We start from the raw sequence: 24,393 nt of genomic DNA, 5'->3' as shown, positions 1-24,393 counted from the left end.
ACAGCTGATATTTTCCATAGGTCTTATGCAAACTAAAAATACATTGGAGTGAAATTCTGTTCCTATGGAAGGAAATGGCAAAACTTTCTTTGATTTTCGATGGGAAGTTTCACCAAGTTTGCACTCAAGGAGACTCTCTGCCCATTAAGCATCACAAGCAAGTGAATAAAACTACAATTAATTTTCACAAAGACAAGAGCAGTGGCCAGCAGAGAAGGAGGACTGTTTAAAAGAGCTTCTGAAAAGCTCTTTTGACCTAAATCAGGTTGGAGATTTTCCAAGAACTATCTGGAATTTTGTCATCTCGCTGCAGGACCGTTTTCCTCTTTTGTCTGGCTGTCTGCTTATTTTCCTTCTTGAGGATCCAGCATCAAATAGAATAAAAAATGACCTTTGACTGCATCTTTTTGTGGCATGAAATGAAACAACTGATCCAAAAAAGTTCAATGTTAGAATAAGCACCTACTGAACTTGAAAGGAATGTTGGAAGAGGTTGGGAAAACAAGATTACATCTTGAAGTCATGTATCTGTAGTATTTCTTTATTCTATGACCACACAGAGAAGTCATCACAGCTGGTCTTTTTTAGAGTTATACTACAGAGAAGAGACTGCATAAGTCTTTTATCATGAGACTTTACCATTCCAAAGCCTTAAATTTTACCTGCTGGGAATAAGCATCGTTACTCATCTTAAGGAAAAAAATCAGTATTTTTTCCATTGACATTCAGCTTATCTTCCAAAAAAACATTCTATGGGAGTGGCAGAAAATGCCTGCTGCTACTTCACAAGGGATGGGGGCATATTAAAACCGTATTTTGATATAATGCCGTATTTCATAACACATTCTTCTGACAACCAAATTGGGAAGGCTATAAACTACAACATGGAGAATTAGAGAGTGACAACAGAGCTTTCCAAAAAGCACTGTGCTTGACAGAACTTCGAACGAGATACTAATTTTACTCACATGTAAAGCATATGGGTATTTTTAGTCAACAGCTCCTTTCTGCCATCCAACTCACCTGTTCAGTCAGATTCTTCTGTCCCGTCTGTCAATTCTTTTTATTATTAGTGATATGAAGTACCTGTACCCATGATAGGTCTATATCATTTGCTCTCCATTTCACTAGGGCAGACTATCACACAGACTCCGTAAAATGAGCAAAAGAAGGAAACAAGACCTACTTTAATGGTCTGAGAGTCTCTGAATTTCCAGAAGGAAAAAAAAAGCAACAACAACTTAAAAACGCAGTACTTTGCAGTACATTCAATAGGATAGGGACAAATTCTCAGTCAACATAAGGAATACGTTGAGTTACAAATATCTTTGTAATAGCAAAGCTATAGTGGGACAAATGTCATTAACAGGAACATTCCTAGTTCTCCAGTTAACAGGATATGGAGCTGGGAGGTCTTGACTTTCACTCTGCCCTTTGATGCCCACTTGCATCACCTTGGTGAAATACATGGGAGGGAAGAGGAAGTGCACATATGTGCAGATGCTTGTGCATGCATGTACATAAAAAAATTTAAAAAGCTTCCTTATTTTCTTCAACAGTGCTCCAATATATTCAGCAACCATCACACTGCTCCTTTAACGCCATCATGGCCAGCCGCCATCTTAAGCTTAACAATAACCTTATTATTGCACAGAAGGCAACAACATTTCTAAAGAATTTCTTAGAAGCTGTGAGTCAGTTCAAACCGGTTAGGCAGTGATCATCTTCTGACACACAGCCTTATCTTCAGCTGTACAAATTCTCTAAACCAGATAACACAGCGTGCGTATTTTATGTGAAATGCATCTGACAAAGTTCAGGCCAAACCAGCGTGCCAATACAAGACAGGAAAAGTTTGAGTGGAGACTAGGTAGCGCATAAGGTTTTTATCTATGAGTCCTTTTGACTGTATGTATTTCAGCCTGCGTGATTTTTCAGGGAAAATTGTAACTTTACATCACAGCAGTCTGATCACCAATAAAAAAAAAATCCAGAAAAACAATACAGTTGATTATATTACTCCTACTCCTTCTGTCCATAGCAAAAAAGATTCCACAATTGTGCAGATTAAAAAAAAAGTTAAAAATCTTATATTGCATTTTTATTTTCTGTCTTTTTAAAAGAGGTTCTTCCTTTTGTTTATATCAGAAGAAAAACATCTGAAAGTTTGACTTACTTCATTAGAAAATGTTTATTAAAACAACTAAAACATGCATGAGTTAAGAAACTTTATGGCAGAATTTATCAATCAATTAGAAATCAAAAAAATTAAATCAAGTTAAAACTATGAGTATTCTCCATATGAAGTACTTCTGCAGTGTTGTTCAAATGAAGCTTTCTGAATTGAAAGCAATAAAATATGTACAGCAAAAGCCAACAATATTTAGTTAATAACATAACAAACATTTTACAATTATGGAAATTAATTTCAAGTACTTTACATGTAGCCTTTCAGAATAGATGATCCACATGACCCCTAAGAAAGCAGTTTGTGGGATACAGTACTGGCAGCAACATCCATTAGCACATACTACTAAATGACGAAACAGAATGGGAGTATATCTGCAAATATAAGATATTGTACTTTGCAGAAAAATTCTAGGCTGAAGAATGATGCTATATGCTCTTTATCTCTATGGAAAAATTACTTAGGTTGATTGACTCAATTGTTCTTGAACTTGTTTGGTTTTTAATGCAACTATTTTTTTCCCAGGAGCTTTACCATGATAATTTAAAAAGGGAAAAGAAAAATTATCCTCTGGCTGCTGCTTTAATTTTGAAGTGTTACAATTATATAAAAGCTATACTTCTGCTTAAATACTGACTGAATAGAAAAAATAAGTAGTTTGATTTCACTTTGTCATATATCATATTCTGGATGTACCTACTGAGCTCCCACTTAAAAATAAATCAAGAGCACACAGAAAAGATAATTTATGAGTTGTCAAGCAATCACATTTTAACACTTACTTTTGTGAAGATCTGAAAAAAATCAATTGCAGGTGGCAATTGAGACGCATCCTGGATCTCTGTTTTCAGATACAGTTGCAACGTCTGCGTAAGGTGCCTGAGGCCGCCTTTCATTTCTTCACTTAACTGTTCAATATCTTAAGGGGAAGGGAAAAAAAAGTATATCATGTCATAAACAGAACCTTTCATCAACATTTTGAAAATATCCAATGGCAGCCATACAGTCTGGACATTTCCAGTCCCAGGATTAATCTTGACAGAGGGCAATTTTGACACAGGGCGGACATTTGTCATTTTTGTGACAGCTACCTATCAACACACAGAAGAGTTTATCAGGTTGCTACTGCCAAATCATATGAATACAATGATGAGTTAAAGATCAAAAGCCAATAGATAAAGCAGATGTGTAAGCAGATGTAAGACATTACATACAAAAATTAGGCATCTGGGTTTGTAACATTAAAAATGTGCTTGAAAGTTTATGCAGCAGTACCTTCCTCCTTGCAGCAGTGCATATTTTTATACTGTATTCCCCATAGTCAGAAACACTTCATGCTGGCAGATCAAAAGGGAAAGTATTTTAGAGACAAAGGTAGTTTCATACACAGCAGCTGGTAAATGGAATGGATATGGAAGAATATTAAGCAAATATCACTTTATTAAATACTAAAGCACTGTTATTCAGGCTTTACGGATAGGAACCCTGAAGCAGCAAGAAACATAGTGCCTTATTTTCTAATGCATGACCTGATCGTGCATGCATCAGGTCACTGGTAACATGCAAAGTGAAACTCAGCTGCCCTAGTAAGCTCAGTGCCTGATTACCTGCTTCACATTTTCTTTTTCCTGCCAGTTAGCACAAAATGAATGAGGCCTAAATGAAGAATGCGAAGGTGAACAGATTCAAGCATCAGTCTACATCAAAGGGCAAAGAGAATTATACACTATGAATCAATTTCACCTCTGCATAATGGGGAATTGTTATTTTATTTTAAACATCTCTCCTTCATGGGAATGGAAATAACCTTTTACCAAGAAAGCTTCTTCCCCGAACTTTAGATCTAAACTTGTTGGCCTGCTGGTAGGACAACTCAAGATCTGTGTTCCTTTTTAAAGCTATCTCCTAGTCACTCACTTAAAGCAGATGTCACTCGGTTTGGTTAAACAGCTGTCTAGTGTGTACGATACTTGGGCTTCTGTGCTCTATCCCACCCGCCATCCCTCTGGTTGAAGGTACTGGCTATTTTGTAGGTTGTAAACTGGCTATCACGGAGTTTCCATTTCACACACACCACGCAAGTGAGCTGCTTTAATAATCTCCTATGAACTACTTCTGGCAGATCACTAAATGCTGGCTTACTAAAATGGCCAATACCCATGGTTAGCTACCAGCCAGGAGTCTTCCGGTGGAACCAGCCACAATTTGCTTCTAGTCTGGTATGGGTTTCCTTATTTGCAAACTCTTCGGTTCTACTTAGACTTTCTCTAGAGCCACTGAGGGCCACCCTTGTTAGCTGAATGATGCAATCCTACTCGTACACCATATTATGGCAAATGTACCCCTCTTCATGCTACATACAGAGTTCGAGAAGCATCTATATTATCTATTGTATATTGTTTCCATTTCAGCATAAAGTAACACTTTCCAAGATCTGCTCCTATTCCAATGGTCGATCGTTGCTGCTGAAATGCCATCTACAAGCCATGCCTGGGGTGACTCTGCAACGTGCTGAGCAAGCAATGACTCCAGAGGAATCTTAAGGGTGGTCTGTCCCTACTAGGGTTAGGGAAGGAGAGACATGCTCTCCCAGAGCAATCAGATTCAGCTCCTCACAAAGTTCAAACCAGTTAGTACTAAGAATGCTGAGATATGCCCCTCCATACCTGGCACAAAGCCTATTTAACCGAAGTATTTGCCTTTTTTTAGCTACCCACTGCACTACCCATGTGCATCTTAACAGTGTGGACATTTGAGGGTGATCTTGCAAGCCTGAATGAATGTACATCTTATAAATCCAGACATGTGTGCTCTTCACAATGTATGGAAATCTCTGGTATAGAAAAGTATCACATCTATGAGGACTGTGTCTTCGAGAAAAGCAGCAAACTTTTAGATGACTGGAAAACTCAAGTTTAAAAAAATTTTTTAAAAAATCATAAACATACACTTGCATTTCTTATATAATATTCCTTTGAAACTAAAGATGCTTTTTCCTTCAAATGTAATTTTTCAAGACATCATGTCATTCATCTGAAACTACCTGACGCACATTGCAAAACGTATTATGACAAAGAGAGGAAGGCATGATTTGCTTCACTATTAGCAGATAAAACACCTCTAGAACGGAGAAGAGAAATCGTGTAAATAGCACAGTATAAATGGACACTGCAGTTTAGGACAGATGTGAACAAAAATACCAAATTCTGGTACTGGAACTTCAGGGAGAATTCACAGAGGCAGGAGCAGAATGCAATTATCCACGTTGGAATCTGTCCCACACATCAGAGCTAACGAGCCCAGCAAAAAGTCCCATGGAATCTTTAATGGCAAATCAAGACCTGGTTTTCACAGAACATCAAGAAGCCAAGCCAAAAGCAAAGTGAAACGAAATTCGTGAATGTTTTCATTTTGTGTTTTTAAAAAACTTTTTTCAATTGTGTAAGAACCCTGGTGTGGGAGAGAAAATGCTATAAAAGGCCTGTGGAAAGTTTTCTAAATAAGGCATGGGGATTTAATTGTGCATCTCTGATACTGATACAAATAAAGTAGCAAAAAGTCTGCCCATAGTACAGCACACAAACTCTTTTCTGCATACTGAATCTTGGCAAGTGAAAGCAAGAAGTAGCAAAGTAACAATGCACACAGACACCCCTCCCATTTGATCTGAGTTTCAGAGTACACAATTAATTTGAAGGAACTATGGAGCTGGGAATAGAACTTCATAAAGGGCTAGATGCCTTCACATTTTTTTTTTTAAATATATGCATTACATATTTTATCAGATAATTATTTGATACGTGTATAAAACTTTATATGGTTTTATTTATATGTCACCCACGCTGAAAATCACCCAACCATATAAAGTAACATTGAAAAGTAATAGTGTAAAGGAGACTCAGACAGCATAGTGACAATAACGATTTTCAAATATTTTGGACAAGGCAAAAGAAAGGCGAAAGAAAGGCGAAAGAGGAGTATCAATTAGAATTCTATCTGTCATATTTCTGATTAATGTTGAAACATGATATCTTATATCATACAGATGCTTCCTGAGAAGTTTTTTTGCTTCAGAAGATCACAACCTGTATTTCTAGTTCATGTGATTCCCTCCAATGAAATCTTTTCCCCTATATACTTAGGCCTCTAATGAAAAATGAAAATGCTTTCTGACTTTCCTATGGATTCTACCAAGTCCTAAAGGAAAGTAAATCCTTATCAACACCATCTGTAAATTGTGTAGTAAATGGGAAAAATGTTATGAAATAACAGTAGCTTTTTGAGGAGAAGAGGCAGCAAAAATCATCACAGTTACTACAAGTTGTCATACGATCCCAAAACACTCTTTTGGACTATTCTAACTGCAAAACCATAGACACCGTCTATTCACTCTAGCAAGGAAGCTGTGAAAACAGCAAAAGGAAGGAGTTAGCCAAAACCTTTACATAAGATTATGCAAGCATCATAGGTCATTTGTACTGTAATCTGTAAAGTATCAACTTCGGTTAATGTCTAGGAATCCTGAACACCTTGCGCTTTGGAGTTAGGAAGATTACACAGGAATTGTTATTAAAGCTCTTAGAGTAAATACAGATGAAACACTAGATGTGGATCTCTCATTTGCTTCCTCCTAAATTAACTTGCTATGGACCAGCAGTTTCTGTATTAGTGAGAGGACAGTCATCCCACCTATATCACAGGCCATAATCATCATTTCCTTCAGAATGAGAATTTTAGTAGAAGCTTCCGGCCACTTTACAGATTTTTGTACCAGTTATCCATTGCAGCTCAGGCCTGTTCAATACCAAGCTTCTCTCCAGACAACTTATCACACTATTCCCCTTGTCTCCAGTCAAGTCAAGGGAAGCTGAGATCATCTCCTGAGGGGTACTGAGAAACCTCAGTTTGTACGGAATTATCAGTTAAACAAAAATTTTTGCCTATACTAGAGAAAATTGCTGTGCAAGCAATCAATATTTAGTTTTTAAAGGGAAGCTCTTCCCTTCCCTCCAGTTCCTCCTGTGCCACTGTGCAACCAGCCGATGGTACGATAGAGCACCATAAAGAATTGTTTCCCTGTATCCCAGCAGTGGTATGAAGCATAGAAGTTCGTAGTCTTCATCATTTTAACTTCATTTGAAGCACCTGGAAATGCTGCTCTTAATTCAGATATTCATCTAATTTGCCATAAACCTCTGTTACAGGATTTGAAAATATCCACGGCAGAAAATCCTGGTGTTTTAAATTATTGAAATGCATTTCCTCTATCCCTTTTAATTTGTTGTCTTATTGCCCTTGCAGTTTGGGAGAAGGTGGCAGAATGTCAGGATGTACAGAAGTAAAACGCAATACTAGTTATTGTATTTTTTTATGTTTATGTGTTTTTTATTTCTACCTAAGTCTATCAATAGATCAAGCTGGTTTATAGCCAAAGCTCTGAATAACACTAAAAAATGTGAGGTAATCAAAATATTCACATTACTCTAGAAAATCCCCTTAAGCAAGATACAAGAATGAACTAAGGATGTATTTCTTCCCTTATAAGTCTTTAACCTTTAAGCTACCGCAAAATCTGGAAAAAATGTTTTCTATTTCGGCATTAGCTCTGCTGAGAGATTATAATGAGCATCCTTTTCCTACGCAAGCAGTTGAAACTTATGAAACCACAAAAATAATATCTGCACAATTCTATCTTTTTTTCTCCATTGAAAAGTCATGTGGAAGACAGACATACACATATCCCTTGTAAATTTTAGATTTCTCTCCTTTTTCTGGAAGTTATTTTGAAGCTTTATGCAATAGCACATACATATTAAAAAAGTAAAACCTCAATGTAAACAATACATGTGTTTTTTTAGATGAATATAAAAATATTGGAACTGTATGTAATAAGGCAAACATTGGCTAAATTAAAAACTGAACAGGCAGAATGTACACTGTGAAATTAGATAAAATATTAAAGCCAAAAAAACAGGTGAAAGTTTTGCTTGAACAAGACACACATGTTTTTTTCCTTGATCTTTGAAAAAAAATGTTCTTCCCTACAGAGGTTTTAGCAGGTTTTGTCTTTGATTCTGTTGTTCTACAGAGTGGACCTTCAGAAGGCAAGCTGCAAGAAAATCAGATGGCCAGTCTGTAAAACAGAACCGGGAAGCATTTCCTGCAATATGGTTGGCAATTACTTACTTGACTGAAGATCTGAAAAAGAGTAGAGTCTCTCAGAAAGGCATACTGATTGTCTAAGCTGTAGAGAAAAACAGATAATTAACACTTACATAGCATGCTTTATCTTGAAAACACTCTACAAGATTGATTATTCAATGTGATACGCCTGTAAGATAATTAGGTAAGGCTAACAGCATCAAGATAAATCTGGTCATTCCATACTTGCTGTAAACTATCATAAAAATAGTTTTAATTGTAACACTTTCCACTAATTTCTTTTTTTTTTTTTTTTTTCCCCCAGCAGCTTACCCTTAGTAATTTACTTTGGCCCTTCACACTATAATTGAAAGCAATTTATGAGGTTAGCAGTCTCAGATGGCATATGACTATAATTAATGCACAGTACAGCTAGGTACATATTTGCCCTTTAAAAACAATCATGCACACACTCTTCCCAACAATGTACAAATTAAGATATTAAATGATATTTTATCACCTCACAACATTGTCCACAACAAATGCACATGTTTTTATCTAAGATGGACATCATCATGGCAGGGTCAGAAAAAAAATGGGCAAATCCTTTTTGATTTACAATCCCACACAGTCATAAGCTGCTTAACCTAACAGAAAATTTAGTCTGCATAAATTAATCAAACCATGGGAATGTCAAACACCCAGGACTTCCAAGAAAGTTTAGAAAAAGAAAAAAAAAAAAAAAGTAATTGATATTAAGAGAACCCAACATTGAAAGCATGGCATTGTGCCCTCTAAAGGAAGGGCTAGCTAACAGTGTTTCTGTCCTTACCACTCATCCAAATAAGGCTGAATGAGGTACCCAATGAAGTTAATGGAAAAGCACCAGTAAATTCAGTAGTATCGAATTAAAAACAGTGTCCCTCTGTGTTTTCCTTCCGGGCAGAAGTTAGTTTAGAATGCTACCACATAGTCATAGGAAGAGAAAGTCAATAAACAGGTCCCTTGAGCTTAATTATGTCCATTTTAGAATGTCTTGATCCTTTCAGCACTTCTGCAAATTAATCAGTAATCTTGTAACACAATATGCAGTCCAATTTTGTTCAGCAATCCCAGTCACTTCAGCTTTCTAGCTCTTAATTACATTAAAAATGTAGAGAGAGAAAGTATTCATCTGAATCTGCTACACTGAATAAATCTAAAAGAATGTCACTTACTAGTTTAAAAACAATCCTGCCAGCAAGTCTGACAGAGTCTGGAGGAAAATTAGGCTTGACGCTCTTAAGACACCTGCACTCCTGCTTGTGGTCCAGCCAAGCTTCTTTCTATTAGGATTTTTTAAAAAGGAAAAGAAAGAAAAAGCTGCATGTTATTTTACATAAGATATACCCTATTTTTTTATATATCTACACATATATTTTATATATATATATATACACAGAGTTATTTATATTTATATACGCGCACAAACACGCTCAGCCTCGCCATGGGCTGGACCTGGGGATCCAGAACCACGACAGCATCACAGCCATTGAGCTGGGCTGGGAGGAATGGCTGCAAAGCTGAAAGTCAGCTCCAAAGGACCAGGAAAGGGACCTTCCCCGGGTGCTGATGTCCACTGACTCTGGCAACCTCGGATGCCGACTGCCAAAGAAACAGCAGCACACATGCTTTACCAACATAGTCTAAGACTGCTGCTATAACATGAGTGTTGTGGAAAGGGACGGGCTGGGTTGCCTACTCAAACCAACCCCATCACGCCATTCCCTCCTCTAACATAATTAATTGTGTAATTGATACTATAAACACTGGAGCTACAGCAGCGCAGATACAGGACACAACAGTATCACCATTATGCTACCCCAGAATTTAACTTTACCTTTAAGAAAACCTAAGAGAAACACAAGCAAAAAACTGTATGATCGAGTTCCCAGTCCAGTTCCTTGTCAATACAAACCTTACTTCAGTCTGCTTCATGCTACTGTCTGACAACATAGTTCGTACCATACTTTTTCAAACATTGTCTCTGATGCCTTTAATGCACAAAAAGAACGTGTAAAGATAGAATGAAAACTGCACAGAAACCTAGAACAAATACCTTCATTTTTTGTCCCATGTTCCTGCTACAGAAATCATCTTCTTTACCTTTATGGAATATGCTATAAATAGCATCATCAGCTTAGCTCAAATTGATATCACCATTCCAGCTAGCTGAAATTTTTATTAGATAAATAAATGGGCTCTGATTCTTATTTCTTTGTGGTAAGAAGAGATGGAGCTGCATACTTCACAAGATTGGAGAGAACTAGAAGGGATGCTAAAATTTCCTCTATCTTAATTCCGCCAACATACACAACACTCTAGGCAAGCGTTCACTCAGCAGTCAAGACCACAGAGGCCTTCAGAGTCTATCCACTTCACCAAAATGCAGCTGCTCTAAGACAATGGTCAAGTTTTCCATGCTGCAAAAACTGTCCCCAAAGATCCCTGAGCTGATGAGGCATTAATGCCCATGGCTGGGAGGACTGGTGATGATGTTTTCACAGTTCAGACCAGGAATGGGCGCTGTAACCAAAATTTACCAAAATAGAAGACTGAAACAAAAATATTTTAGTTGCATGTACTACCTGAACCTGCAATTTTGTTTCACGGGCCACTTTTATTAGAGTAGTAGACAAATACTAACACTTCCATAGCAGAGAAGAGACAGGATGACAAGGTGAGGGAAAGCTGCTATATATTGGAATATGTTGGGGTTTTTTTTTTTTTCCCCCTCCCCTCCCTTCCTTGTTCCCCCCAGATCAGTGTGGAAAAGCAACAAGAATGAGTCTTCAGCTAAAGAAACATGTTGGAAGACAGTCAATTTCTGATCACCTTTTTTTTTTTGCCTTCTGTCTTTACAAGCTGAAAATTCTGTTTGTAATTTACAAAATCTCCAAGCCCGTATCATTAACATAGTACATATTTACATATTTTATTTATATATTCACAGTGTATTTTGAAGCCACCCAGCTGTTACAAGCTCTTTTAAAAAGCAAATTGAAAAAACAGGGCACAACAAAAAATTGCTACAATGACAAGAACTCAGAATAACCAAGGGCTTCTGAAGGTGACATTTTCTCATAGATATGCAGTAAGGGAAAAAAAGGAACTCAGAAAAACAGCTTCTGTCAGGTAACTGCCACACAGAAAATGATAAAATGTCTAATATAAAGAAATTACATGTTCAGCAATAAAAAAAAAAAAAGAGGGAATGGCAGTGATATGTGCAAGTGCACATCACACCTGTAGATGCTGACATGCTAGTTATAAAGATTACAAAGGCTATCACACAATTTTTTCTTAAGCTGCATTTAAGTGGGGGAATTTTTTCAGGTAACTAGGTTTCAGCACTAGTAGCATTTATTCTATTTCATTCAGGGTTTTTTTTTCCCCTTTGGCTTACATATAATAAATAAGTTGGACTTTTTATTTCTTTCAGATACATAGGAGATTTGCGATTTCATTTCCTTTACCCATAATTCTACAAGGGGGAAAAATGACACCAAGAAGGCATTAATCCAAATACAGTTAGTGTCACATGCTGTCTGACAAATAAAAGTTAGTGCTGAATAGAATTATTCTTGTCTAGAAGAAACAAGGTCATGCTTGTAAATGTCCAGACATCATTCTGTTAATATAATTATATTGGCATTTTTATCCCACTCAAACTAAAATTGTTCTTTGGAGTAAGCCTTTATCTGTAAAATTTTTTACATACATAAATGTTGCACAGAATTTTAAACATGCTGGAGGTGACATCAAAATGATTAATAGCTTACCCAACCAATAAAGCCCTAATGAGATGAGATATGCGGTACCACATAGTATCATATGCCACATTTCTTTGAGATGTGTTCGCACGTGAGAACCCCAAGTTCAAACACACACAAGTTCTGCAAAACAGCGCTTCGGCCGAAACTGATGCCAAAAAGGAATTAGTCTGACTCCTCTGCAGAAGGAGCACTGGAACAGAGACTGCCATTCGCTTCCTCCCAGATGGCCAGGGAGAGGGGGAAAAGCTCCAAATTCATTAAATATAATGAAATTCAACAATATTTCTTCTCACTACCAATACAACAAGGATAAAATTACAGAACAACATGAAACCATGAAAATTTGTGACCCTGGAGAGACCTACTTTTAGAGTCGGTCTCTAACAATACTTATTGGTGGGCTTATATTAGTCCCACAGTTCTTCATGGGAGGTTTTCTTAACTCTGCGTATCCTGGCTTTCAGTCAAGGTTTTTATATCCCACATCCAGCATGAGTATAAATACTACAGTGAAGAGGTACGGCTACCTGGTACGACCTTTCCCCCTCCCTGCCAGAGAAGGTCTTCCAATTTTGCAACAGATTTTTTTTTTCCCCGTTAGAAATGAATGCTATCAGAAGGAGGCAAAGAAAGACAAGTGAACAGTGCAGGGCAGTACCCAGCCCTCCTCCTCCAGGCTTCACTACGCTTAGTAACTCAGAAAGAGTATCCCTCCTTTCATCTCCTCCCAAATCATTGCCTCTCATCCAAGCTCAACGTATCCCAAGTGCAATTCCTCAGGCTCTACCCAAGTGAAAAGGGTCAGCACCCACAAGGCTTAGGAGATAGTGCAGCATATAGCTGTTCACTGGTGGCAGCTGAGAGGCTGCCCCCCCAAACCAGCACCACAAACACCAATGCATCACTGGGTTTCACTGGACAACCCAGGCCCAAGATCACCTCCTGATGGCTCAGGGCACGGGCAAAGACCCCTCACATCTGCCTGCAAGGTCTTGCATATTTTCAGCTGAGCTGTTTTGCCAATGTGCGTCTATTCTTGCACAGACATATGCTATCCCTGACTCCCAAAGGTCTCTAACCCCATGAAAGATCCTAAACCAATGTTTATGAAATGAAGGTTTCCCTTATCTCCTATGCAGAATCAAAAACACGAATGCTTCCTGCAGATTAACGTGCTAATGAAAAGCAGTTAAAGACTAGAGCTTATAAAAATAAAAATTTCAAAGTGGGATATTTTTTCATTGCAAGGTTTTGATCTGTTAAAAAGACATAATTTATAATTTCCAAAGGATCATTCAAATTTTTACAGAATGTCTTTTTTTTTTTTTTTTTTTAATTAAACCATTTCAATAATGCTTGATAATGGCACATTCTGAATTCTGCCCGAAGCGACTCTCCCATTTGTCAGGCATTATCATCTGTATCACTGATCTCCAATCTATGGGATGTATCAAATTAACAAACATTGCCAGGGGAGATCACAGCAGTGATTACGAGGAGCAGCAGACGTGGTAACTCTACGTTTGGAGGGACATCCAGGCAACATAACACTGCTAGAAGGCAGCTTCAGGAAATTGGGCATCAACAAGTGTGAAAGGGGCTACAATAGAGAAGTGTCAAGGAGGAGCAAAAGGCAATGAGGTCCAACTGAAAAAAAAAAAAAAGTTTAAAAACAAAAGGTCTACATATACTTGATCCTGAAATCAGAATTCAGTTGAAAAAGGTCAGCCCAAAGGATCTGTTGTGATAATTTCCAGTCCCGCATTTCTAATTTTTCTGAAGTAAATTAAAGTGTTAATTGTGAAAGCAGACTGCTTCAACTGGCCTGAAAAACAAATAAAGGGAAATTCTGAAATTGGCACAACTCACTTGAAATTTTCAATATTGACATTATGGAGATTTCTACAAATCGAAATTCTAATTCCCGTATAGTTTTGTTCAGGAGTCCTGGCTCTGCCCACATATCTCCTTAAAGGATAACAATTCTCACAGGAAGTTCCAAAAACGGAACATCTTTCAAAAGACTATTTCTTTTCCTATAGTTTAGCCCGAAGACAGTTTTTCTTAACGACCTGACATTTTAAATCAAATGAAGATTTTTACAAGATATTTGCAGCTTTAAAAATGGCTCATTTTGGTACATCCTAACATAGAAATCCCCTGCTGCATTTACTTTGAAATTTCCATCACAAAGTCCACCTTTATGCTAAACCTAGTTCAGCTACTCAGATTAATCTTTTTTTTTAAATCAGATTTTTACATTAATTCTGATTTCATTTAATGTATTAACCAGAAAACTCCAGAAAACTGACAGCTTTTATGCCTAAGCTAAGTAGTAGGATTCATTTAACACACATCAAAAAAATAATCAAATCATTCTGCAACTAAGTGTAAATTGTAAATCCAACCGCACAATTTGCATTTCGAAGTTATCTGTATTTATAAAACTAAAATAGTCCTGTTCTGCCAATATTCACTTTTTTAAATGGGCAAACTGCAATTTCATTCAATACCCTGCTGTTTATTTTGTTCAGCAGTTAGTTCAATTAGAAGTGCACATATTAATGAATTGCACTAAAGCTACAGAAGCTAAGTAGAGCACAAAGCCTTTGGCTTGGCCAAGGAGAGCTTTGCTAACAGCTGCTATAAAACCAGAACTGCACAGTAGTTTAGCTAGTTTATCAAAAGAAATATGAATTAGAGGACAGTCCTCAAAAGCAAACAGATCTGGCTGGTCTCATTTTTACCTGAATCATCTGTCCTCAGTTGTCAGTCCCAGTAAATTCACTGTTTTGACCAGAAAGCAACATTTTTTCAGTTATTCTCAATTATTATCTAATATCACAGGATATTATATAATATTAATTCAATATTAATTTATTTATAGTAACAGTTCAAGATATTATGTAACAGTAAATACACAGCATTTTAAATGCAGATTATTTTTAGCAGCAGTAGCCTGTCCCACTGAAATCAATACCGACAACTGTGGATGGCTTCAAGGACACGAACCCTAGAGCTGGAAGCACAAAGCAAAGATACCCAACATGGCTTCAGGCTATCCAGTGTGAATCCTTCAAGCACGTTCACGTAGTTGTTTTCCCCAAGGAGGAAGCCCCATTTCCTACTTTCATTGCTACTACACCTAAGCTGGAACAGGGTATTGTATTACACCTTGCAGATTTGCCAGCACAGTCTCATTTGACATTAGAGACTCGTCAATAGAAGCTTTACCAATGACTCTCCTGGCAGATATTTGTTTTAAACTTACCTTGCAAATACTCTGGCCTTTTATATTCTTCACAGTCATATTTTCCTTATGATTTCCCACAATAAATCTATCTGTGGCATTATTATTGACGCTACAGTAAGCGCCTAATGTTCATTGCACACATTTGCCATACAATGAATCAAAATGACATATCTTCCTCCCTTCTCCCTCCATGTTTTAATCCCAAAAAGGAGGGGTTTCTGGCATGTTGAGAACACTGCAGATTATACTAAGGCAGAATTGTTTATAGAAGCGCATTATTGAATATCAAGGACTTAATTTTAAAAGTTAAATTCATATACATTTAATAGAGTATCACTACTAGTCCGTTTTGACCATTAATTGGTTTTCTTCATTTTTCTCTATTTAGAAAAACAAACAGAAATCACAATGCAAAGCAAAGAGGAATCATTTAAAAATTCGAGGGTTCTGTGAGGTGACCCTCATGGTTCGAATCTCAGGTGCCTGGTTCTCCTGGTTAGACCTTACACAGTGATTTACCCTCGCGTGTCCACTCAGTACCACGTCCTGCCAACTTCTGCACATGTGCTTAAGAGACAATACAAGCCCAATATAAAAGCTAAGGGTTTAGGTTTGAACACCTTTAAGAACTGTTTCATAGGATAGAATCACAGGATAATTCAGGTTGGAAGGGATCTATGGAGATCTCTAGTTGCAGAGCAGGGTCAGCTCTGGGGCCAGACCCAGCTCAGAGCTTTATCCAGTGGGGTCCTGAAACCCTTCAAGCATGCAGACGACAAAAACACCCTGGCCAGCCTGTTCTACCTCTTGGCTGTCCTGCGGGTGAAACAGCTTTTCCTTATATCCTACGTGAACCTCTCTTCTTTCAACTTAAGCTTGTTGTCCCTTGTCCTCCTTCCAGGCACCACTGTGAAGAGCCTGGCTCCATCTTCTTGATACCCTCCTCAGAGATGCAGTTTTGCCCAAGCTCTTCTCTTCTCTGCACATTCTTGACCCTTATTTCCTCTTAAAAAAACTGGAATATATACTTTACCATCATAAAAATTACTCTTGAAATACAAATTGTTTTACTGCAAAATTGACTTAGAGCCCTCAGCCTACAGCCAGCAAAGCTGAAGAATTATTCCTCCCCCTCTAACCAAGCACAGCCAAACACCATGTTTCAGCTTAGTTTTGTCTATTGCACTCATTATAATCTTATATTTGCAACTCTATAAATATTCAAATAAAACAAGACAGCATGTTTACACACTCTGTCCATAACTACAACTAAGAAATTGCAGTGTGGAGGTATGACAATGCACGAAGTGCATGGAGACCCTGTAAATAAAGTCTTCAAATGCCTGTTTTCTTCAACCCTTCAGAGCTGCTATTTTTCATCTTACCTGACAAGATTTACCACAGTATTTAGCAACCTTGCACTGAGAGCATCTATGCAGATGTTCATTCCTGTTCAGAAAAAAAAGAAAATCAGTTATAAATACACAGAGCTTTTTATTTATCCTTCTTACATAACTAGCTATTTTCAAATATTCCAAGGCAAGAAAAATATTTGAAAAGCAAGAGTAGTCTAAAATGCACTGTTAAACAAGAAGAAATGATGCATGGTTACATTCAAAGCTATATTCACAATCCTTTACTCATGTGACTCAGTACCTCTGGGGCCACTTTGGATCAACACTAAAGATATCAAATGTGCTTTTTTTTTTTTTGCCATATAGCTATAACCCCGAGGAGTTTGATTTTGTAGATAACATCATAATTAGAGCTGTGCAATACAGCTGGTTAATCTATTCATTATCTGTCTTGAGTCTTGTCTTAAGCAAGCATCATTATCTGTCTTAAGCAAGACCTTGCTTTGAACCTGCAGTTGTGACATCAAATTAAAACTTTGTAACAGAGTCTGAGGTTGACATGTCAGCAGAAATTTCTGTCTTAAGAAACTACTTCTGACTGGTGGACAGTGAGACCAAAATAAAAATTCATTTAGGGGGGAAAAAAAAAAAAAAATCTAGTGAAATCTAAGGTTAAAAGCACCTCCTGACTCTAATCCCATTTCCTGATGCTGTCTTAGCTTACAGTTATATGAGTTAAGAAAACATCACTGAAGTTCTGTAAATTTTTAGACACTAAGGAAATATTAAACGTGAAAGCACAGACAGAGCAAAACTTACACCTCAAATACGCGAGTTCAAGTAAAGAGGCTTACTTCAGATGAGTAGAAACAAGACATAGATTTTGATGCTTCCCTCCCCTCATATTTTCCTGTAGAAAATACTGAATATGTTGCATTATTCAGGTAACACTGGGTAGTTTTCCCTTTGATCTCTTAACGTGCAAAGTTACTTACATGCTTTACGGGCTGGGAAAACAGTATACACTTTTTTTTGTTGTTGTTAAAACTGAAGGCAGGAGAGTTACGTTACAGATACAATTAACTGGACTGTATGGACTGCATAATCCTTATTACTTCCCCTCATACTTACTCCTGGCCATCCCTCTGACCTTAACCAAGCACAGCACCTGGCTGGGCGCCACTGCTACCTCGTGTGCACGCGGCTGAAGGCAGCTCAGTTACACCCAAGGAACTGTCACCGGGAGCTACTCCTCAGCACCCCCTTCTCCATCCTTCTGCAAGGCAAGGAAGGAGGTACGTGTCAGTCACGCCACTCTCCGCCTCAAAAAGGCAATTTCAGTAATGCAATACTATGAAAAAAGCTATAGTGCTTTACATTTAGCTGCCTCGCATCTTATTATACAGAATAATTCAGCCTTCCAATTTAATTGGGAGATAACTAAGTGTCTAACACAGCCCATTGCGAACTGAAAGGGCAAGTTCAAATGATCAGATGAAGGACCTTTCTCTGCAAGATTCCTGGTGTCTGCACATCGGTACTAGGTGTGCTCTTTTCACTCGCATGCCCAACTGATACGACTAAAACAAGGCGTAATTCTCTGTCTCTGCTGACACCAAAAGAAAACTCCTCCGCTGTCGCCAGTAACCTAGAGGCTGCATACCATATACTCAGAGTCCCAGCTCAACTGCTTTATCACATGACCTTTCTTCTTTTACTTACACAAAACTCAGTTGTCCCCAAATTTTAATTTCTATGGCTCTTCAAAATGGTAGAACACTCTCCAAAGGCCACATCCAAAAGAGCCAGTACCAGCGTGCCGCAAACCTCCGTCTAGAACTTGTGGATGATTAATTTAGCCCACTGATTTCAGCCATGACACCAAAACTATCAGGAGTAGAGGCAGAACACCAGAAATACCATGGAGCATCCTCTAGCAGAAACCAACCTCTCCTTCCCCCCAAGTCCCACAAGTGGAAAGGTATTTCGCTAATGTATGAAAGTATTGCTGTGTTTGAATTATTAAAAATAACAGCTTATGCACTATCTTAGGATTCTTAGGAGCATTTGGGAAGTTTAGATAGCTGCATTGGTCAAAGGTTAAGAGGAGCATTATGTACAGATCATTACAATCAAGTAACAATCTTTTCATTTCTACTGCACAAAAATCACTATTTTGTTGCACAATATTTTGTAGGCATTCCTACTAACCACCAGGAGAAAAATAAATTAGACATATTTCAGACGAAAGCACATGTTTTGCTAGTGCCTTCTTTACCTTCCTACCTACAAAGCCAGCCCTGGAGACTGAAAAAACTACCTACTGTTTGATTCCTATAAACAGAGTCTAGAATCTTGTACACGCACATTAGGTTTTTTATTTTAAGGTGCAATACCTGGGGATGATTCAGAGCTAGAAACACGAATGAAATCTTCATTTTGCCAGCTGGGGAAAGCTGCTTCATTTTCAAGGTTGAGCAATGACACAACTTTAGCCAGCCTCCTGATAGAGGAGCACACATTTCTCATTCTAGATTAGCAGCTCATGTCAGAGTAATTTTGGGAAGAAATACGCTTCAGTGGAAAATTACTGTAGACAATAAAAAAGGAACAGAAATGCTGTTTGGACCTGCTCATTGATTTGGATACCAGAAGCAGTCCAGGTATAAATACATGCTCATAAACTACACATACAAATTCTTCCCCACCGAGAGAAGTTTTGTCACGTCTTTTAATACTAAGCAGCACATTAAAGAATCATTTATAAGAAATCCACACCTTCTTCCTAGACATTTCACAATTAACAGGATAGATGAAAACTTTTCTGAAGCTAGACCTTTCAAATTACTGAAAGAAGACACTACAAGAACTTTAACTTGTTTAGCTATCACTTTATTACCTTTCAAGTCTGCCAGTGAACCATTCACAACATCGCAGGCAATGTTAACCACTAAAAATCTGCCTACTGACCTAGAACAAAAAAAGAAAGCCAAGCACCTAGGACTTTGGTTTGCTGTTCGGCTCCCCACAAGCACAGCCGCAGCCCTTGAGACAGTCACTCAGCAGCGTGCCCCTGTTGCTCTTTACAGGTCCGTTTTACGTGGCTGTACAGAACCACAGAGAGGTCACGAAGGAGCTTTCGGCCTCTCTTTTTCTAGATACCTCCTTCGCATTCAATATTCTACATCCATGCTAGCAGTCTCTATCAAACTCCTCTTCATCGTTATATAGTATTATCTGAACGACTAAGTGCTCACCCCACTGCAGAATGACTGAGCAAAACCATTTTGAAGGCAGACTTTTATTTGTTCTAAATGCTATTCATCAAAACACAGTAATGACTTAGGACTTTGACAACACAGCATTTGTAACTTTAATCCCATACACGTCAAAGTACCAAAAAGTCTCAGCAGCAACAAGTAAAACAGATTCCCAAAGAAGTGTAATTATAACTTTCTGGAGCCAGAATTTAAATGAATGAATGCCCGTAACTATCAGAGAAGTCTCTCCTACAGATTTCATGTTCTTCCATCAGAAGGCTAGATCCAACAACCTTAATATACTGCAAGCATACATTGCCTTGGTATACCTCTTGGTTATTTTTCTAAGAGATGCCAGGGTTTACTGGAATCATTGGTGTCAAGTCACCAACACTTATTCGTTCTTTCTTTTGTAAAACCATTAGTGGACCTGTCGACACAAAGCACCAAACGCCTTCAGCACCCGCCGAAGTTTCAATACTTTACAGGATTATTTCCTTTGTATCCTTTGTCCCTAAGGGTTAAAGATGCTGCAGTAACAAACACATACACACACAAAAATCTAAGGACTATCACTTAAAACTTGGATTTTTGCCAAACTGACAGTACCAGTCAGATTATTTGAATAAGGTGACTCCCTGCTGGCACCGTATAATGAATGAACTATCCATTCATCTTTTGGGGCTTCTTCGAATGACAAGCAGATGTAGAATGCCTGTTACAGAACTGAATAGTAAAGCTTTTGATGAAATCGTTGCTTTTTCTTCCAATCCTCTCCTCCCTCTTGGACTAAAAAACTTCCTTTAGATTTATAGCATCTATAAATCTTGCTACATGACTTTTTAAATGTAAAAGAGCATGATGCAAAACACTTAATCTGAATATAAAGAACTCAAAAATAAGATTCGTGTATTCATATATACAGGATTCATGTATTTTAGAACATTTTAAAAAGTGAGACAGTTTGCCTAATTTATTCCTGTCCCTCTCAATATTTTATTAATGTTATAGGCTTTATTGAAACAATTTTAAAGTCACTGTCAAATATTCCCATGCATTTCTCATTACCTGTAAACATTATCTGGAAATAGTACCAGGTTACTCACAAGGTATCTACTGCATCTCACCTAATGTGACTAATTTTATGGATGAGAAAATGCACAGAAACTGTTCTAATGCATTCAGTAATACTTTAATCTCTGAAAAGGTTTCTGCTGCAATAGAAAATGAAAGAAAGATGCAGCAATTGAAAATAAATTATTAATTTTCCAATACAGCCTCAGCAAGAGTTTCCAAACGACCACAACCCCTTATGAAACAGCAAGCACAAGTGAGGATCTTAGCCTGTACTTAAAAAAAATCCACTAGAATAAAGTAAGCAGGGGTTGTCAGTTGTCCTCTAGCATGGTGTTACGTTCAGGTGAAGAATCTTTACCCTGAGGAATTTGGATATTACTAATTCTTTTAATCATTATTGTCTACAAACACCATTCATAGAATAAGCTCTACCAACGCATACTGAGAAGGCAAAAAAATAAACCCAAATATATAGGTGGGTAGGGGAAGTCCCAAGGGATTGATATGGACAGGAGACAAAAGAAAACCTATGACATAGGGAAAAAACTAGTAAGACAGTTCAACTGGAAGTGGGACACACACCCTCCCCAGCAAAATAACTTTTTTTCTTATGGCTTTTTTAGAATTCCTTTTTGTTAAAGGTACAAGAAGACCAGAGCACTGTAAGGAGGGGCTGACCACAAGCGGTGAGCCAGCCGGGTCTATGGGAAGCTGCTCCCAAGTGGCAGCACGGGAGACAGCCTGAAAACACATGGCTAAAATCCTAAGAACGTTCCAAGTCTGAATCACAGAGTGAAGAGGTTGACGAGGGTGTGCCTGGACTGTCAGGTCCCATCAGAGCCACAACCGCACTCTCACAACGTACAAAACACGTGCCCTTTTAAAAGCATCACAAAATACTTCTGTTTGCCAGGAAAGGGCCTAATATAATTTAAAAAAAAAAAAACAAAAACACAACAAAACTCAACCAAATACAATTAGACTACTTAATTTATAATGAAAATGCATCTACACTTCTCTGCTGATTGTAGGCACTTGACTTTCAGCCCTACTCACAAGATAAGTGTCAGCTATAACAGAACATTTGATTACCAGACTGAGCTCAACACTCCTTCCTATGCAGTTCATTCACACTTCTGCTTCTGCCACAGCTTGCAGGACAAAGGGCAATCTCACACAAATCCCCTACTACATTTTTGTTGCTGATACTGTTTTTCAGTTAATAATCCAGCCCTATAATACATGTAACAAAAGAGCAGCTCTTTCAGACACATGTCATGTTGAACTAATTTCCAGAACAAATTCTTAGACCTTTGCAATTCAGTCGAACGTGTCAAGTGCATAAAGTCTACTTGGATTTTCTCAAGTGTGTGCATTTCAGTCCTGTCACAAAGTGAAAGCAATCAATACCCACAATAAGCAAACATGTCATTCATCATTTTACTAATATGCTTCTGTCTTCTACTAATAAAAATAAAGATGCGAATAACAAACAGCCATTTTAAATTGATCTGAGACCAGAGGGGTTATGTTAAATGCAATTACAACTTTCTTTCCTCACCTCTCTCCCAGCAGAAGGATAACGCAGTGTAGCAGCGCAGTTGGTCCCCAGCTGCTACCCCGCTGCTGACCCAAGTGGGCACGAGGCACTGCAGGTGGGGGGGCATCTCCAGCATACCAAAAGCCACAGCATGGCTCCGAGGACAAGGACGAAGCGTGCTGGGGGCCAGGCAGCAACAACCCCAGGGCGTATTCCTCTGCAACATTCCAAATCCAAGCCCTTGGCAAGCAACAACCGTCCGCAGCCAGCGAGCCATGCCCACAGCAGGGGTTCCCAGCCCCTCCGGTGTCCTGGGTGCTGACTCGGGGCAGCTTGGCAGGCTCAGGGCTTCCCCCCTTCTCCCCTGCCAGGGCCCTGGAACCCACTCTGCAACTGCGGATCGGCAGGGGGAGAAGCCATCCTCTGTGCGCCCCATGGCCCATGGCCCCCGAAAAAAGGCTACCGGGCTTTTCTGCCCTAAGGTTATCGCTCTTGGGTCCCACATAACACATTAGGTCTAGGCAAACAAGAGTACAACAGGTAAGAAGGCTTTGAAATCTATGTCTCTAAAAGTCACGCAAAAATCTCCCATATTCTCCACTTGCACACTTCAGTGTGTTGAGTAAGTAAATGAATTAATCTCTTCTAGCCTAAGAGCAGCACTGGGGAGAAGCAGCTTTCTGAGAGGTAGCAAGAATGACAAATATTTAGAGTTAAGAGATAGTAACTACAGCTAACCATCAATGATCAGCGTCAGTTATTCAAGCGAGAACTAAGACCTTTTATATAAGAAAAACACACCTACTTTATTTCCAAATATAATGATCATCTACCTTACACCTGAACATATTATACAGAAGTAGCATTGCATTGTCCAGGTAAAAAAAAAAAAAAAAAAGAGAGAAAACATGAATAACCAAAGCACCTGGCCTGTGACAAAAGTTTAGTTAAGGCATTTGCACTCCCAAGCACACCACCTACTAAGACAAACAAAAATAGAGGTTATTCAGGATGACTTCCCATAACTTAAGTCCTGGCTTCTGAAGTCTCACATGCCACCCTCAATGCCCACATTCGCTGCTGTTTTCTGTAATTCTTGTTACACCCAGCTATATATTTAACACTCTGAAACATTTCTGGATATATTCTGTAAGGAAAAAACAGAATTCAAACAGATGGGAGAGAGACGATCCTTCTGCTTACAATGGGCATCAGTTCTGTTCAGATTTTACAAATATTGGTTTTTTTACATATGCATTATCTTTATTTGGTTTTAAAATATACACTGAATAGGTAATGAACATGCTGGGTCATATGACTTCAGCTGACAGGACGTTCTGGATGGTATTTCTTGTCTGGGTTTGTGTGTTAGGTATTCTCTCCCATAATTTTTTTTCCGCATCTTGATTTTTATTCTGAAGAATAGCTGGTCTGAAAATTGTGAAAAACATTTCTGCAGTCATTTCTTCATTCCAGTATCGTATTTTCTGACAATTTAAGTTGGATTTTTAGATTTGTCTTCTTTTGGGGGTCGCAGGAGCCAGAATCAAGGCTGGAAAAAACAATAAAAAGACATCCAAAAGGGTAGATTTTCATTTACTCCTACGTAGAAGCTAGTCTTTGTGTTCACACAGCGATAGCAGCGCTAAACACTGATTAGAGAATATTTATTTTTCAAAACTTCTTTGCACTATTTTGAAAAAGACTGGATTTTTAAAAATATCCACCACTCACAGAATGGTGCAAGATTCTTTGCTGAAACTG

The 24,393-nt window shown here is 38.2% G+C and overlaps 1 protein-coding gene across 1 annotated transcript; it reads right to left on the bottom strand.

The window, feature by feature from the left end:
* Positions 1-2,952: 2,952 nt before the first annotated feature.
* LOC104076542 lies at positions 2,953-23,072 on the bottom strand. Its single transcript, XM_009577445.1, has 5 exons — positions 22,651-23,072; positions 16,783-16,846; positions 9,547-9,654; positions 8,375-8,432; positions 2,953-3,107 (listed from the first exon to the last, which is right to left on the bottom strand). The coding sequence occupies exons 1-5, from the start codon at positions 23,070-23,072 to the stop codon at positions 2,953-2,955; spliced, it is 807 nt and encodes a 268-aa protein (XP_009575740.1).
* Between the last annotated feature and the right edge of the window lie 1,321 nt (positions 23,073-24,393).

The sequence above is a fragment of the Fulmarus glacialis genome, unplaced genomic scaffold (assembly GCF_000690835.1).
Source record: "Fulmarus glacialis isolate BGI_N327 unplaced genomic scaffold, ASM69083v1 scaffold9825, whole genome shotgun sequence".
Lineage (NCBI taxonomy): Eukaryota > Metazoa > Chordata > Aves > Procellariiformes > Procellariidae > Fulmarus > Fulmarus glacialis.
The sequence above is the reverse complement of the archived record's forward strand: the minus strand, read 5'-3'. Positions and strand labels throughout refer to the sequence as shown.